Source organism: Schistocerca gregaria, chromosome 2 (assembly GCF_023897955.1).
Source record: "Schistocerca gregaria isolate iqSchGreg1 chromosome 2, iqSchGreg1.2, whole genome shotgun sequence".
Lineage (NCBI taxonomy): Eukaryota > Metazoa > Arthropoda > Insecta > Orthoptera > Acrididae > Schistocerca > Schistocerca gregaria.
Genome location: NC_064921.1, coordinates 983,626,080 through 983,639,503, shown reverse-complemented (window position 1 = coordinate 983,639,503; position 13,424 = coordinate 983,626,080). Strand labels below are relative to the sequence as shown.

General features: G+C 42.1%; 1 protein-coding gene across 3 annotated transcripts in view; it reads right to left on the bottom strand.

Moving 5' to 3' along the window:
* Window positions 1–13,038, bottom strand: part of LOC126335460 (uncharacterized) — a 241,731-nt gene extending 228,693 nt beyond the window's left edge. For 2 of the 3 annotated variants that reach the window (XM_049998759.1, XM_049998761.1), the window contains exon 1: window positions 12,919–13,038. In XM_049998759.1, the coding sequence (XP_049854716.1) occupies window positions 12,919–12,921 (3 nt within the window). In that variant the 5' untranslated portion in view covers window positions 12,922–13,038. The remainder of the gene's footprint in view (window positions 1–12,918) is intronic. The other variant, XM_049998760.1, reaches the window with a different exon arrangement.
* Window positions 13,039–13,424: the final 386 nt, after the last annotated feature.

Genomic DNA, 13,424 nt, shown 5'->3' with positions numbered 1-13,424 from the left:
CAATCAATATGTCAAGAGAACATGAAGATACACGCTATTTAAATTTAATTGCATTTATCAGTTACAACTATGGACTGAGTAAATTTTATGAACAATATATATCATGCTCAGTTATGGAATGCAGTCAGAAATTTTAAAAATTAAAGGAAAGGGAGGGAGAAAAAAGAAAGGAAATCTACAGGAAGTAAACTAGATGCAAAGTTTTTAAAGAGATACCCCCTCTCATATGCAAATATACTGTCTGCAGTAAGTGGAAATTTCAGGCACAAAACCATGCATGTTGACTTTGTTGCTTGTTGGTAAACGTGTAAAATTTGTAGCGAAGGCTGATGATAGACCAATATAATAAAATAAAATATTGATCAGCAGGCCTCCAAATGTATTTATACATACATTTCTTGGTCTAATGACTAAGAGTGTAAGAGAAGGAAGATACTGATAATTAAATTCCTTCCATTGGAATCATCTTGCATTTGGGGGGGGGGGGGGGAGGAAGATAAGGAAAATTAAATTCAGTAACAACAACAACTGCCATGGGTGTATATCATCAATATAATAATCTTCTATAGCTGTAAGTCATAAAGACACAGTGATATCTTCCCCAAGGGATTGAGAGATTCTCTACTCCAGATAGTATAAATGAGGTATCAACTGCATATCAATCACTGCCCTACTGTGAAGGGCACCAAGTGACATGGGAAACAAGGAATATCCTGAACATAATATGGTTGGTTGGTTGGTTGGTTGGTTTGTTGGTTTAAAAGGGGGGGGGGACCAAACTCTGAGATCATCGGTCCCTTGTTCCCAGTAAAAAAGAAGAAAACAAAGAAGATGTATGGTATAATAACAGTAGAAAGGAAGAACCAGAAGAACAACAGGACAAAAAACACTACAATGGACAAAACAGGACAAGAAAACCATAGAGACATGCAAGAAACAAGGAGACGAGATTAAAAACAAGAAAGCAGATTACCATCGCTAGCTGACCATGAGAATAAAAAAGAAGGCAGCCACTCTGCAACACATTGAAACGTCCACCCTAAAAGCCCTCGGGTGGAGGACACAGAGGGACAAAGGACATGCGCTAAACCTTAGATCAAATGATAGAACACACCCTCACGAATAATACGTAAAACTAAAGCTGCGTTGAGGCATTGTTGCCCAACACCACAGTTATGGAGCTGGGAAAGTTTAAAGTTCGCAGCAGAGCGGGCTAAAAGTGGGCAGTCCAGCAAGAGGTGGATGACTGTCATTTGCGAGCCACACCAACACTGACGTGGGTCCTTGTGACGGAGAAGGGTACCATGTGTGAGCCACATATGGCCAATGTGGAGCCAACAAAGGACAATTGATTCCCTGCGAGAAGCCCGCAGGAAAAACTTCCAAACATTTGCTGTCTTCGTAATGACATGCAGTTTGTTGTGCATACTGTTATACCAATCCGTCTCCCAAAGTCGAAAAATCTTGCTGCGTAAGACAGAGCGCCGGCCAGTTTCAGAGATGCCAATCTCCAGGAGAAGTTTACGCATAGCCTGTTTGACAGCCTGTCAGCAAGTTCGTTACCTGGGATTTCGATGTGTCCTGGGGTCCACACAACCACCACTGAACGACTGGGCCATTCCAGGGCAGAGATGGAGTCCTGGATGTTCGCTACCAAAGGATGGCGAGGGTAGCACTGGTCGACAGCTTGTAAGCTACTCAGGGAATCAGAACAGAGAAGAAATGACTCACCAGAACAGGAACGGATGTACTGAAGTGCACAAGATAGGGCCATGAGCTCTGCAGTGAATACACTGTAGCCAGCAGGCAAGGAATGGCAATCAGGTGTTGGCATACGGAAAAGGCTGTTCGGATGGCAGACTTGAGGGCACAAGATTATCAGTGGTACAGTGACCCTGGCAAAAGCCACCCTGACATGGAGCCAGTAGGCCATTTCAGTCCAGGACCCAACCCAACCACCAAAACACCATACATTCCTGCAGCTTACAGAGAATGTTGGTGAGGCTGATGGGCCAATAGATACACACATTAAGCGGATTTTTACCAGGTTTTAGCAGCAGAATGATGGTGCTCTCCTGCCATTACAATGGAAAGATGCCATCACACCAAATCCAGTTGAAGATGAGGAGATATCGCTTGTAGTCAGACAACAGATGTTTAATGTGGATCCAATCCGGCTCAGGAGCTGTGTGAGGGCAGTGCGCAAGGGTGCTGAGGAGCTCCCACTCTGTAAATGGGGCGTTATAGGGTTCACTGTGACGTGTAGTGAGCGAGAGTACTTCCTTTTCCATTAGCCGTTTGGGGGAGCGAAAGGCTGGGGGGTAGTTCTCCGATGCAAGATGCTCAAGCATATTGCTGAGCAAAGTGCTTGGCAATCGCGTTTACATTGTAGAGAGCATGCCATTGATGTTAACACAAGGGACACCTGTTGGGGTCTGGTAGCCAAAAAGACATCTCATCTTCATCCAGACTTGGGAAGGTGACACAGGGCACCCAATGGTCGACACAAACCACTCCCAACACTCCTGTTTCTATCGTTTTATAAGCACGCGAACACGGGCACTGAGCCACTTAAAAGCTATTAGGTTCTCTAGGGAAGGGTGCCATTTATGTCACTGTAGAGCTTGCCGACACACTAATTGCCTCAGCAGCTTCTGGCGACCACCTAGGGAATGTCTTTTGGGCACCCTAGAGAACACGGGATCGCATTTTCCATCGCAAAAATTATAGTTGTAGTGACCTGCTCAATCACAATATCGATGGCATCATGTGGGGGAGATTCAACGGTGACAGCAGCACACGTGAAGGCTACCCAGTCTATGTTGTTTAAAGGCATCCTTGGGCATCCGGGGGAGTGACAGGAATATGGGAAAGTGGTCACTACCACACAGGTTGTCATGTGCTCTCCAGTGGATAGATGGGAGGAGTCCTGGGCTGCAAACTGATAAATCAATGGCTGAGTAACTACCATAAGCCACACTGAACTGTGTGGCAGCCCCAGTATTTAAGAGGCAGAGGTCGAGTTGGGCCAGCAAATTTTCGACATCTCTGCCATGGCCAATAAGCATGATGCTACCCCTCAAGGGGCTATGGACGTTAAAATATCTCGAAAGTAGGAAAGCTTCAGGGAGTTGATCAATCAGTGCAGCCAACACATTCAGGGGTACCGCACCATCTGGAGGAAGATATACATTGCAGACACTTATTTCCTGCATCATCCATATGAGTTTGAAGTGGCACAGGTTCACTACATACCGAGTTCAGAACATAAATGCAAACTTCACCTGACACTATTATATTCGCTATGGTTCTTGTACTATCCCCTGTAGCAGCAAAGGGCAGGTGTCGACATTGCAGGAACCAGGTTTCCTGGTTTAATAGTTGTTGTAGCTCAGCCAGGTGGTGGAAAAAACCGCCGCAATTCCACTGGAGGATGGCGTGATCACGATGCTGGCAAGGCATGGAACACTCAATGAGGCAGTCTATGCCTCAGGGTCACCTGCTGCAACTGACATTTCCTGAACAGTCTATATCAATTGTGTCTGAGGGTCTGGTGAGATCTAGATCCTCAGCAGACACCACATTCTTCACATCATCAGATGCAGAGCTTGTAGGGGTGTGGTTGCCACTGCAGTTCCCCTGGTCTTGGGGGTCTTCTTTCTGGTTTTCTCTTGGTGATATATGGGTTTCTCTGACAGGGAGGGCTTCACTGATTCAGTCTCTGGGACTGAAGATGATTATAAAGCCCTATGACCAGCTGCTTTTGGGCTTTTCAGCCACTGTTGGGTGTTATCTTTCCCACTAGCAGGAACCTGGGAAGGGAGTGACCCAAGGGACCCCTTCCTAGCGAGAGGAGCCAAAGAAGACTTACACTTCTACGGCTGAAAAGTGGGGATTAGTGTCTCCGGCAGTCGAGGGGGGGGGGGGGGGGGGGGGGACGACAGTGCTCCCAAGGTATGTGGTGCGGGAACAACAGGGAGGGAAGTGGCCCCCCACTATCAAGGGGCAGGTGTAATCGTCCGGCTCTGACAGCCAACGAAATACGCGGAACTGATGGGGCTACTATTGTTTTCGTAGTGGCGGCATAAGCAGAGGTCATAGCCACAGGAAGTAGGTGCTCAAATTTCTTCTTGGCCTCAATGTAGGTCAGTCGGTCCAGGGTCATGTATTCCATGATTTTCCTTTCTCACTGTAAAATCCTGCAGTCTGGTGAGCAAGGGGAATGATGCTCTCCGCAGTTGACAGAGATGGGAGGTGGGGCACATGGAGTATTGGGATGGGATGGATATCCACAATCTCGACATGTGATGCTGAAAGTACAGAGGGAAAGACATATGCCTGAACTTCCAGCACTTAAAGCACCGCCTTGGGGGAGGGATATATGGCTTGACATCACAGCAATAGACAATCACCCTGACCTTCCCCGGTAATGTTTCACCCTCGAAGGCCAAGATGAAGGCACCAGTGGCAACCTGATTATCCCTCTGACCCCGATGGACGTGTCAGGTGAAATGAAGTCCTCGTTGCTATAAATTGGTGCGCAGCTCGTCGTCAGACCGCAAAAGAAGGCTCCTTCAGAATATAATATCCTGGATGACATTTAAGCTCTTATGAGGCATGATGGTAACAGAAACATCCCCCAGCTTTTCACAAGCCAGTAATGCCAGTAACTGGGCAGAGGATTCTGTTTTTATCAGACTGACCCTGATCGCATTTTGGACAAGCCCCCCATCTCCCCAAACTTTCCCTCTAAAAGCTCTAGAAGAAACTGAGGCTTCACTGATACAAAGGAGTCCCCGTCAGCTCTGGTACATACAAGGTACTGGGGCGAATAAGGTTCGCTGCCATCCTTAGCCTGTCATTACTCCCACAGTGTGGCCACGGAGGGCAACGATTTAGGATCATACTTCTTTGCATTGTACTGAGACTTCGAATGCTTAGAGACTGCTGACGTTTGATCACCAGCAAGTGATGATGTGGTATGCTTCATTGTGCATCCTCCGCCCTGATGCCATCCACTCCGACCAGGGGCCCTGCGTGCCACCCTGCTGCAGCAAAGGCCACCTGGCAGGATGGCCATTGCTGGGAGTCCTGATGCCCCAAGGTGACGGCCATCTACTCCTTGGCATACATGTGGAGTTAACAGCGCAGGGATCAGCAAAGCAATCCCTGTGTAGTCACGGGGCTACCACCAACAGGTTACATGGTGGCCCCAACACGACTGGCTACCGTGCTGGATATGAGGTGCAAAGAATTCCATGGTCATCACGGGTGCAGGCAACGACACTACATAGTGGGTGGAGGAAATCGCACCCAGGAAGGTGTCCTCACTCAAGAGATGGAGGATGAGTGGGATTGCAATGCCACAATGAGAAAGTGGTTTAACGACCTATTTACATGATGCACCACGTAAGGCGCCCTTTCCCAATTGGGTCACTCTTCGGGAAAATTTGAAAAGTGGAGGTCAAACCCTACAGGGGACCACAACAAGAAGGCCGAAAGGTGAGAGACTCCTTTTAGTCGGCTCTTACAATAGGCAGGAATACCTCAGGCCTATTCTAACCCCTGGGCCTGCAGGGGTAACATAATATATTTTAACATGTTTTCATTTATTCACATATGGGTATTCTTCACATTCATATACTACTAACAAGCTATTTGCTTTTCATTAAATATCTCTTCCTAATCATGAGGTCACTGTCTGATATACAAGCATTATCAATGCTATTTTCTTCAATGTAATTTCTATTGATTTCCAATTGTTGAACGAATGAGAATGTGTGTTGGACTCAACACAGCAGCACAAATATGCACACACAATTGCAAAAATAATTTCTTTTGGAGACAATCATTTTGGGTTATGAATGCTTTTTTCTCAGATTTGTTCCCAGTAGCAGTTTCTCAAGCTGTAACAAATGTCAGATTTGGCATTATACATTATAAATACAAAACCATGAAGGAAATCAACAAAAGACTCATGAAAATAATGACAGACTTCCCATGACATGAGAAATCATGCTGCTCTATCTGACACAGGGGCAGCTATGTAATAAATTTCAGACTCTGCCTGTAGAAATTATGAGCATGTTGTGATTTCCCTAACAGTCTGCAACCAAAGCATCTCTGAGTCAGCTTTCTTGACTGTTATTTTAGTATGCAGCACATTACTGAGCAGTGACAGTTTGAAGTCAGTTATTCACTCTTGCTATACTTTGAAGAGCTGTTGTATGTGTGCGCCTGCTTCTACAACACGCTATGTGACTTGGAGAGAAAAAAAATTACAGACGTAATCAGTTTTTACAATTCTGTTGCTGCAATGTGCTTCCATAGTTGTCTTGGTTGCAAAAGTTTGTCATGAAATGGGTGACAATTTGACAGATGAAGAAATTATGAGCCCGCTTGAAGAATCTGGATCAGATATTGACAATTGTTTTGAAACTGATAACAGAATTTCTTACAGAGATGGTAAATATAATTATCAGCCAGTGTGAAATAGTATCACAATTCCATTCACAGTAGCTTTACTGACCCACATCTTGTATTTTGAATGTAATATTGAGTGATCTGAAAATGGAAATGAACCATCACATGAATTAGAAGTGAGCTCCCATTCAACAGGGCAGAACACAATGGCAGTAGTCTCAAAGCAACATCAGTGCCTGGGTAATTGATGATGAGATCCCAGTTGCTAGTTTTTGAAAATGGAAGTAACATTTTGGCTCCTATGACTGCTGAAAGCATCAAATTTGACTGTTGGTGCCTGTTTATTGACAGGAATATGATGAAATGTACAAAAACTGAAAGAAACCACTATGCAGGATAAGCTATTTGTAAGCTGCAGTGCAAAAGTAAAATAATACCCAAGTCACCTTATACCAATTGGTCTGCTGTTAAGCAACATACAATGTCTCAGTTTTTTATTGTAATTATTCGCATTCGTCTTTGTAGACCATCCAAATATTACAGACTACTGAAGTCATTAGGTATTATCGAATTCATCTTTAGCAGCAAAAATCATGTGAACAACACTGACAATTACATACACAGGGATAACCAAACCACAGTCCTTTGCAAAAAATCTGGCCTTTTTATTTCCACTTCATACTGAAAAGCAAGAGCAATTTTTATCCCAACAAGGAGTTGACAGCTGAAGGTTTATGTCCTTTTAGAGGAAACATTCAATTTAGTGTACATATCAAGAACAAGCGATAAACCTTCACAAAACACCATCAGGAAAATCTAAGACGCTGGAACAGCTGAATTGTTAATCAGTCTTTCATATGATTTGTTTTTTTAATTAAAGCATGGGGCTAGGGAGGTGGATGGCTGAAAGTAAGTGAGCAGTTTGTATTACCAAAAGTAATATCACTTTCACTCTTAATCATACACGCATAGGCATTGCAAACATCTGCACACGGGCAGCCCATTGTAAACTTTAACCAAACAAGCCAAATGGGTACAGTGCAAAGCTTTTCTTTTTTAGTTATTCTGCAACAGGCTATGTTTTGAAATGTGAACGTACACTAGTGCAAGGGAAAAACATAATATTGCAGATTCAGTAGTCCTCCATTAGGGCAACCATTATCTACATAAGGGTCATACATTGTACATGATCACTTTTATACTATCTGGAAGACAGACTGATGAGGGCACTGTTGACACAGTGATGAGGAATTCAAATAAAGCAAACTAAGAAGAGGTCAAATGGTATTCAAGAGAAATTCTGTGTAAGCACTTCGCTGGAAAAACACTACAAATGTGTGTGCCCGGTCTCAAAAATACAGCAAGACAAGTAGTGTCACCAACACAAAATCCAAAGATGGAATGGTAGAAAAGTTGAAGCCTGATCTCATACTTTATCATTGACTACAAGAAACTTAGGCCTGTCTCACAAACAAACTATCTTAATTAGATTTATGGTGAACATAGGAAAATAAAATTCCTGGGAAAGCAGCTAACTACTTTAGTGGAAATGAGAAGCAGTGCTCTACAGCAAGCAATCCCACATCTCATTGACAAACAGCAAGAAGTATGCTTCAAGATATTGTATTGTTTATTCTGAGAAAGGCACACACACTACTGGAAATGAATGGGAAGAGAAATCAGATGGTGGCGTGAAGAATACAAAGTACGGCCCTATCTATCCAACCGTTTCAAGCAGTGTCTCACACAATCAGATTTCACTCTGTGAAAACAGACAAATTCAATGAAATAATTTCATGCATTTCTTATGTAAAATTCTCACATACTGTACGTACACATTTTTTCTACCTCTTAATCTCCTAATGTTTGAAATATAATTATTCTGTAAACATGTAGTGAATTTCAAAACACCTCAAATAAATGTGGAGGTAAACGATGATGGTATATACATCAATAAAAAGGTTTTGTTTCACTACTTCACCTTGGTAGCAGAAGCTATACAAAGAAGTCGAAAAACTGTATGGTCTCTGGGGGAATGCAGCAGCCACCGTGGACTGGAATGTATTAAACATTACATGTGGAGCTCTGCCTACAGAGGCATTGAGATATATAATGGTTTATTGCCCCCACAATCTTGATTTTTGTGGGTTCTCCAAAAATACTCTTGATCTCTCCAGACAACTTGGCAAGTTACTAGGCACGCAATTTTCTAAATGTGAGTATAATTAACTGTAAGTTGCAGTCAACAACAATGAGGAAAAATCATAAGATTACGATGACATAAACCATACAACAAAATTGAGAAGTGCTATACTGCCACACACAACAAAGATACAATCAGAACTCTAAGACTGACAACGACAGTAGAAGAATTTGGGGCCTTTTTACAATAGAAATAGTCCAAATCAAAAAGAGGTACGTAAATTTAGAAGTGATTTCTTCCACAATGGTGAATAATTAGAATAACCCTCAAGGTTAACAGAAATTATGTATATCACAAATTAGTCATTTACATGAAGTTTTACAGAAAAACCTATGGTAAAAATGCCAAATCTACTAAATGATTTGTTAACATATGGAGTGTCAAAAGTTTAGTATGGTGTGTTTATGAGTAAACTGAAAATCAAATTAATAATATTTTTTGGATACATATTCCGGACTTCAAACAAACATTACACTGGACAGAAAAGACATGTCTACTTAGCAAGTGATAAAAAACTGAAATACAGTTGACATAGAAAGAAATTAGAAAACATACTGAATCTCCAGCTTTTACATTTTTCAGGCAGATACCCATAAGGTATTAAACCGCCAGAAAATTACAAAACTTCTAGACGCTGTTTGTTTAGGACTATCCATCCACATGCCTGTCAACCTAGCACTGCCTCATACAAGCAATGTACCTCAGCACTTAACTACAATACTGATGGGACTGTGTGTAACATTTTCTGCCTTTTCCTCTACACCAAGTACACAATGCATGAAGCGCCCATTAACATTAATCATATATATCATATTTTCTTGTTTGAATGGCTGTCCAGTACACATTTCTTTCCATATTTTCATTCATTTTTAAATTCTGAATTTAAATCAGATACAAATTGTGAATAATCAGCTCAAAGAATCAATGGTTATCTTTTTATCACGTCTACACTTGAAAGAGATTGTCTAGTGCAGACTATTTACGCTCTGACCTTTAACATACCAGCTACCATCCCAACATTAGTTGATAACCGAATCAACAACAATCAACATCATGGGTACAAAAAGAACAAAAAAACACAAGCCAGAGGCATAATTACAGAAACCAGTACCTGTATGTTAGAAGTATTGATCCTGGCTGTTGAGACACTTGGCCCACTGTGAGAAGGCTCTGAATGACTGTCTAAAAATTCCCAGGGCTGCGATGTTAAGCAGTTCCACAGGCACAGCTGGACGTTGCCCTCCACACGAATGCAGGAAAGGTTATGCTGACATTCCTCTTTGACCAAAATGGCCCCCTTCTGATTCGCTTCCTGGAGCATGGAACAGTGAATTCTCAGTGTTACTCGCAAACCTTGACCACTATTCGCCAAGGGATCAAATCAAGATAACCAAGCAATCTCATCCATGGAGTCATTCTTCTCCATGACAATGCAGAGCCTCATACTGCCAACAGTCATGGCACTCCTACACAAATTCAAATGGGGGGGGGGGGGGGGTCTTGCCCACCCTCCATACAGTCTAGACTTCTCTCACTGCAATTACGACATTTTTGGTACCCTTAAAAAGGCTCAAGGGGGCAGGGGGGGGGGGGGGGGGGGGCGCTAACGGGTCACCTTGGACGACGATGTCCAGCTGTACGTGTATGAGACAGCCATTCACCATCTTGTGTCACAGTGGGACAAGTGTCTCAACAGCCAGGATCAATACTTCTAACATACAGATACTGGTTTCTGTAATTAGCCTCTGGCTCGTTTCTTTTTCAATGCCCCTTACAACAAAATAGTCCTTAGGTGACAATCTTGAATCTTCCATAGTAAGAACATATGTGCAGTGCAGTGATCCTCGTTCACCTGATGTCTTCAGTATAACTGTACTCCATTCCAAAATAAAAATCCTCAGGTATCTTCTGTGTTTCTTCCACGAGTTTTGTTTATTTTTGTTCCTGTGTGGTTGTCAGATGAGACGTCATCTCTTTTTCTATTTTGTCTTGGATTTCCTGCAATCATTCAACAGTAGTGCTTCACACAATGAAGCAGAATAATTTGTGAATAACAATTCATGCAGTTATAAACCAAACTACATCAACTGTCCACTTTTAGCCAATGTTAAACAACACACACTGTTAGCGTCACCACATGCTGTGTGTTCATTAAATAATATATGTATGGTACCTAAACACGTTAATTTAACATTTCTGTAGATATTATGCTAATTGAAAGTTTACTTTTTCTTTTCTCTCAATCACACAGTGCAGAAGTTACATACAAAAAGTGTATCAACTGAGGCATTCAACACAACTACATGAACTCAACCAAACTGTCACATTCCAACCTAACCTAGATTTAAGGAGTGCTCCTGGAAGTGTGATAGGACAACTATTGTTCTCTATATACAGAAACGATGGGAAAAAAATCAGCAGTTGACTGCTTATGATATCTTGTTGTAAAGTAAGGTGTTGAAGTTGGGTGACTGTAGAAAGATATATTACGGTTTAGACAAAATTTCCAGTTGGTTTCATAAACAGCAGCTACCTCTAAATGTAGAAAAATGTAAGCTACTGTGGGTGAATAGGAAGATCAAATCTGTAATGCTCAGATACAGTATTATTCGTGTCCTACTTCATGCAGTCAAGTCATGTGAATATCTGGACATAATATTGCAAAGTGATACGAGATGGAACAAGCATGTGAGAACTGTAGCATGAAAGGCAAATGGTCAACCTTAGTTTATTGGGAGAATTTTAGGAAAAAGTGGTTCACCTGCAAAGGAGACTGCATAGAGGATGCTGGTGCGACCTATTCTTGAGTGCCACTCGAGTGTTTGGGACCATACCAGTTTGGACTGAAGGAAGACATTGAAGCATTTCAGAGGCAGACTGCTAGATTTGTTTCCGGCAGGTTTGAACAACATGTAAGTGTTAGGGGGATGCTTCGGACACTCAAATAGGGATCCCTGGATGGAAAGCTGTGTACGATTCAAGAAACACTGTTCAGAAAATTTAGAGAACCAGCATCTGAAGCTGACAATTCTACTGCCGCCAACTTACATTGTACTCAAGGATCATGAAAATATGATAAATTAGGGCTCATATGGAGGCATACCGACAGTAGTTTTCCCCTTGATCTATTCGAGAGTAGAAAAGGGAAGGAAACTACAAGTAATGGTACAGGGTACCCTCCGCCATGCACCACATGGCGCCTTGTAGAGTACCTATGTAAATGTAGACCTTGTGCTACACTACAGATCAGAATGTCACCCCATCCAAGAATTTTTATACACATCACCACATATAAGGTTTCGCATTCACATTTGCTGGATAACCCAGACTCTGGGCTACGTTGGTGACCAATCTGTCGACCTGACTTAAAATCCAAAAACTAATAAAAACGCATAAGAATTACCATCATTGCTCTGTTTTCGCCCTATGACGTCACATGTCATCTTTCTGTCACGAGACAAATCCGACATTCTGTATCGGTAGGTTCTGCTGATTCCAAAATGCTACCTGCAATAAACGTAATATTTTAGCATGTTTTAAAAGTTTCTTGCTTTCTGGTCGTCTCCATGAAGATATGTTAGGGCCTTTTGAGTGAATACGTCTTGTTCGTTTGGATTACGCTCACCTTCCAGACGGCGGATAACTGTGAAATGACTGCAAGATAGGTAGAGCACTTGCCCGCGAAAGGCAAAGGTCCCGAGTTCGAGTCTCGGTCGGGCACACAGTTTTAATCTGCCAGGAAGTTTCAACTGCAAGATAATCCGACAATGGTGTGGTCATTTTTTTCCATATGACGGCCTTCTCCTGACTAATATTTTACGAATATAGCACGAAGGAAAGATTATAAAGACAAATTTGGCGTGTACAGTGTTATGACGAAAATCGCGAAATATTTCGATTACCGTTGGTGTGAGAGATCCATTTTTGAGTAACTGACGTTGACACGCACATTTTCTTGAGCACGGAAGCGTTCGCAAGAGGATGGCACGGGCCACAACCCAGGTTTTAAACAAAATCGTTGGCAAAACTCAATACAAATTATTAGAGACACTATTAAGATTACAGGCCGTACTCAGCATTAGAAACGCAGAAGGAGAACAGCAGTATCACGTATGGCAATGCTTAACATAAATGTAGAAATTACTTAAACTGAGGGCATGCGAGTGGGCTCTGCCTTCGTGTGACGCTCATTAGAGATTTCGCTAAACAAATTCCGCGAAGTTGAAGCAGTAGTTTTCTGACAAATCACACCGTATACAAAAATCAACAATTAATTTGGCTGTAGAACTCACCATTTTTATAGCAGCAGCAAGAGACCTCTTTTTCAAGCAGCGAAAAACCTCTTTTTCAAAATCACACTGTCACTGTCTTTCAAAAATCAAAACACACCAAAGATGATACGATATACAAGTAGTTTACAGAATCAGCGATATAATCATGTAACATGTGAAACACGAAGAACTCTCAGTGCGTCAGTGTATCTAATTGTAAGTATGTATTGAAACAAATATTTCATCTGATATCTGAAATAGAGTAATTATATTTTTCTAAAAATCCGTTTGTCAAGGTCTTTCTGTCTCTACTGGCAATATGAATTTCAATCTAGTATCTACGGATACGCATATGAGTGTCTCGCGCCAGAAATGCCTCGTTGCTTTGACATTTGGGACCGGGAAATGGTATCACTTGATAAGCCACTGTACCGGGTTGTTATAATTAAACTTTCCCTATTTAACACATTGTGACACCTAAACTAATTATCTTAAGAGTACCAAACCTAGTAGAATTAATGTTCTGA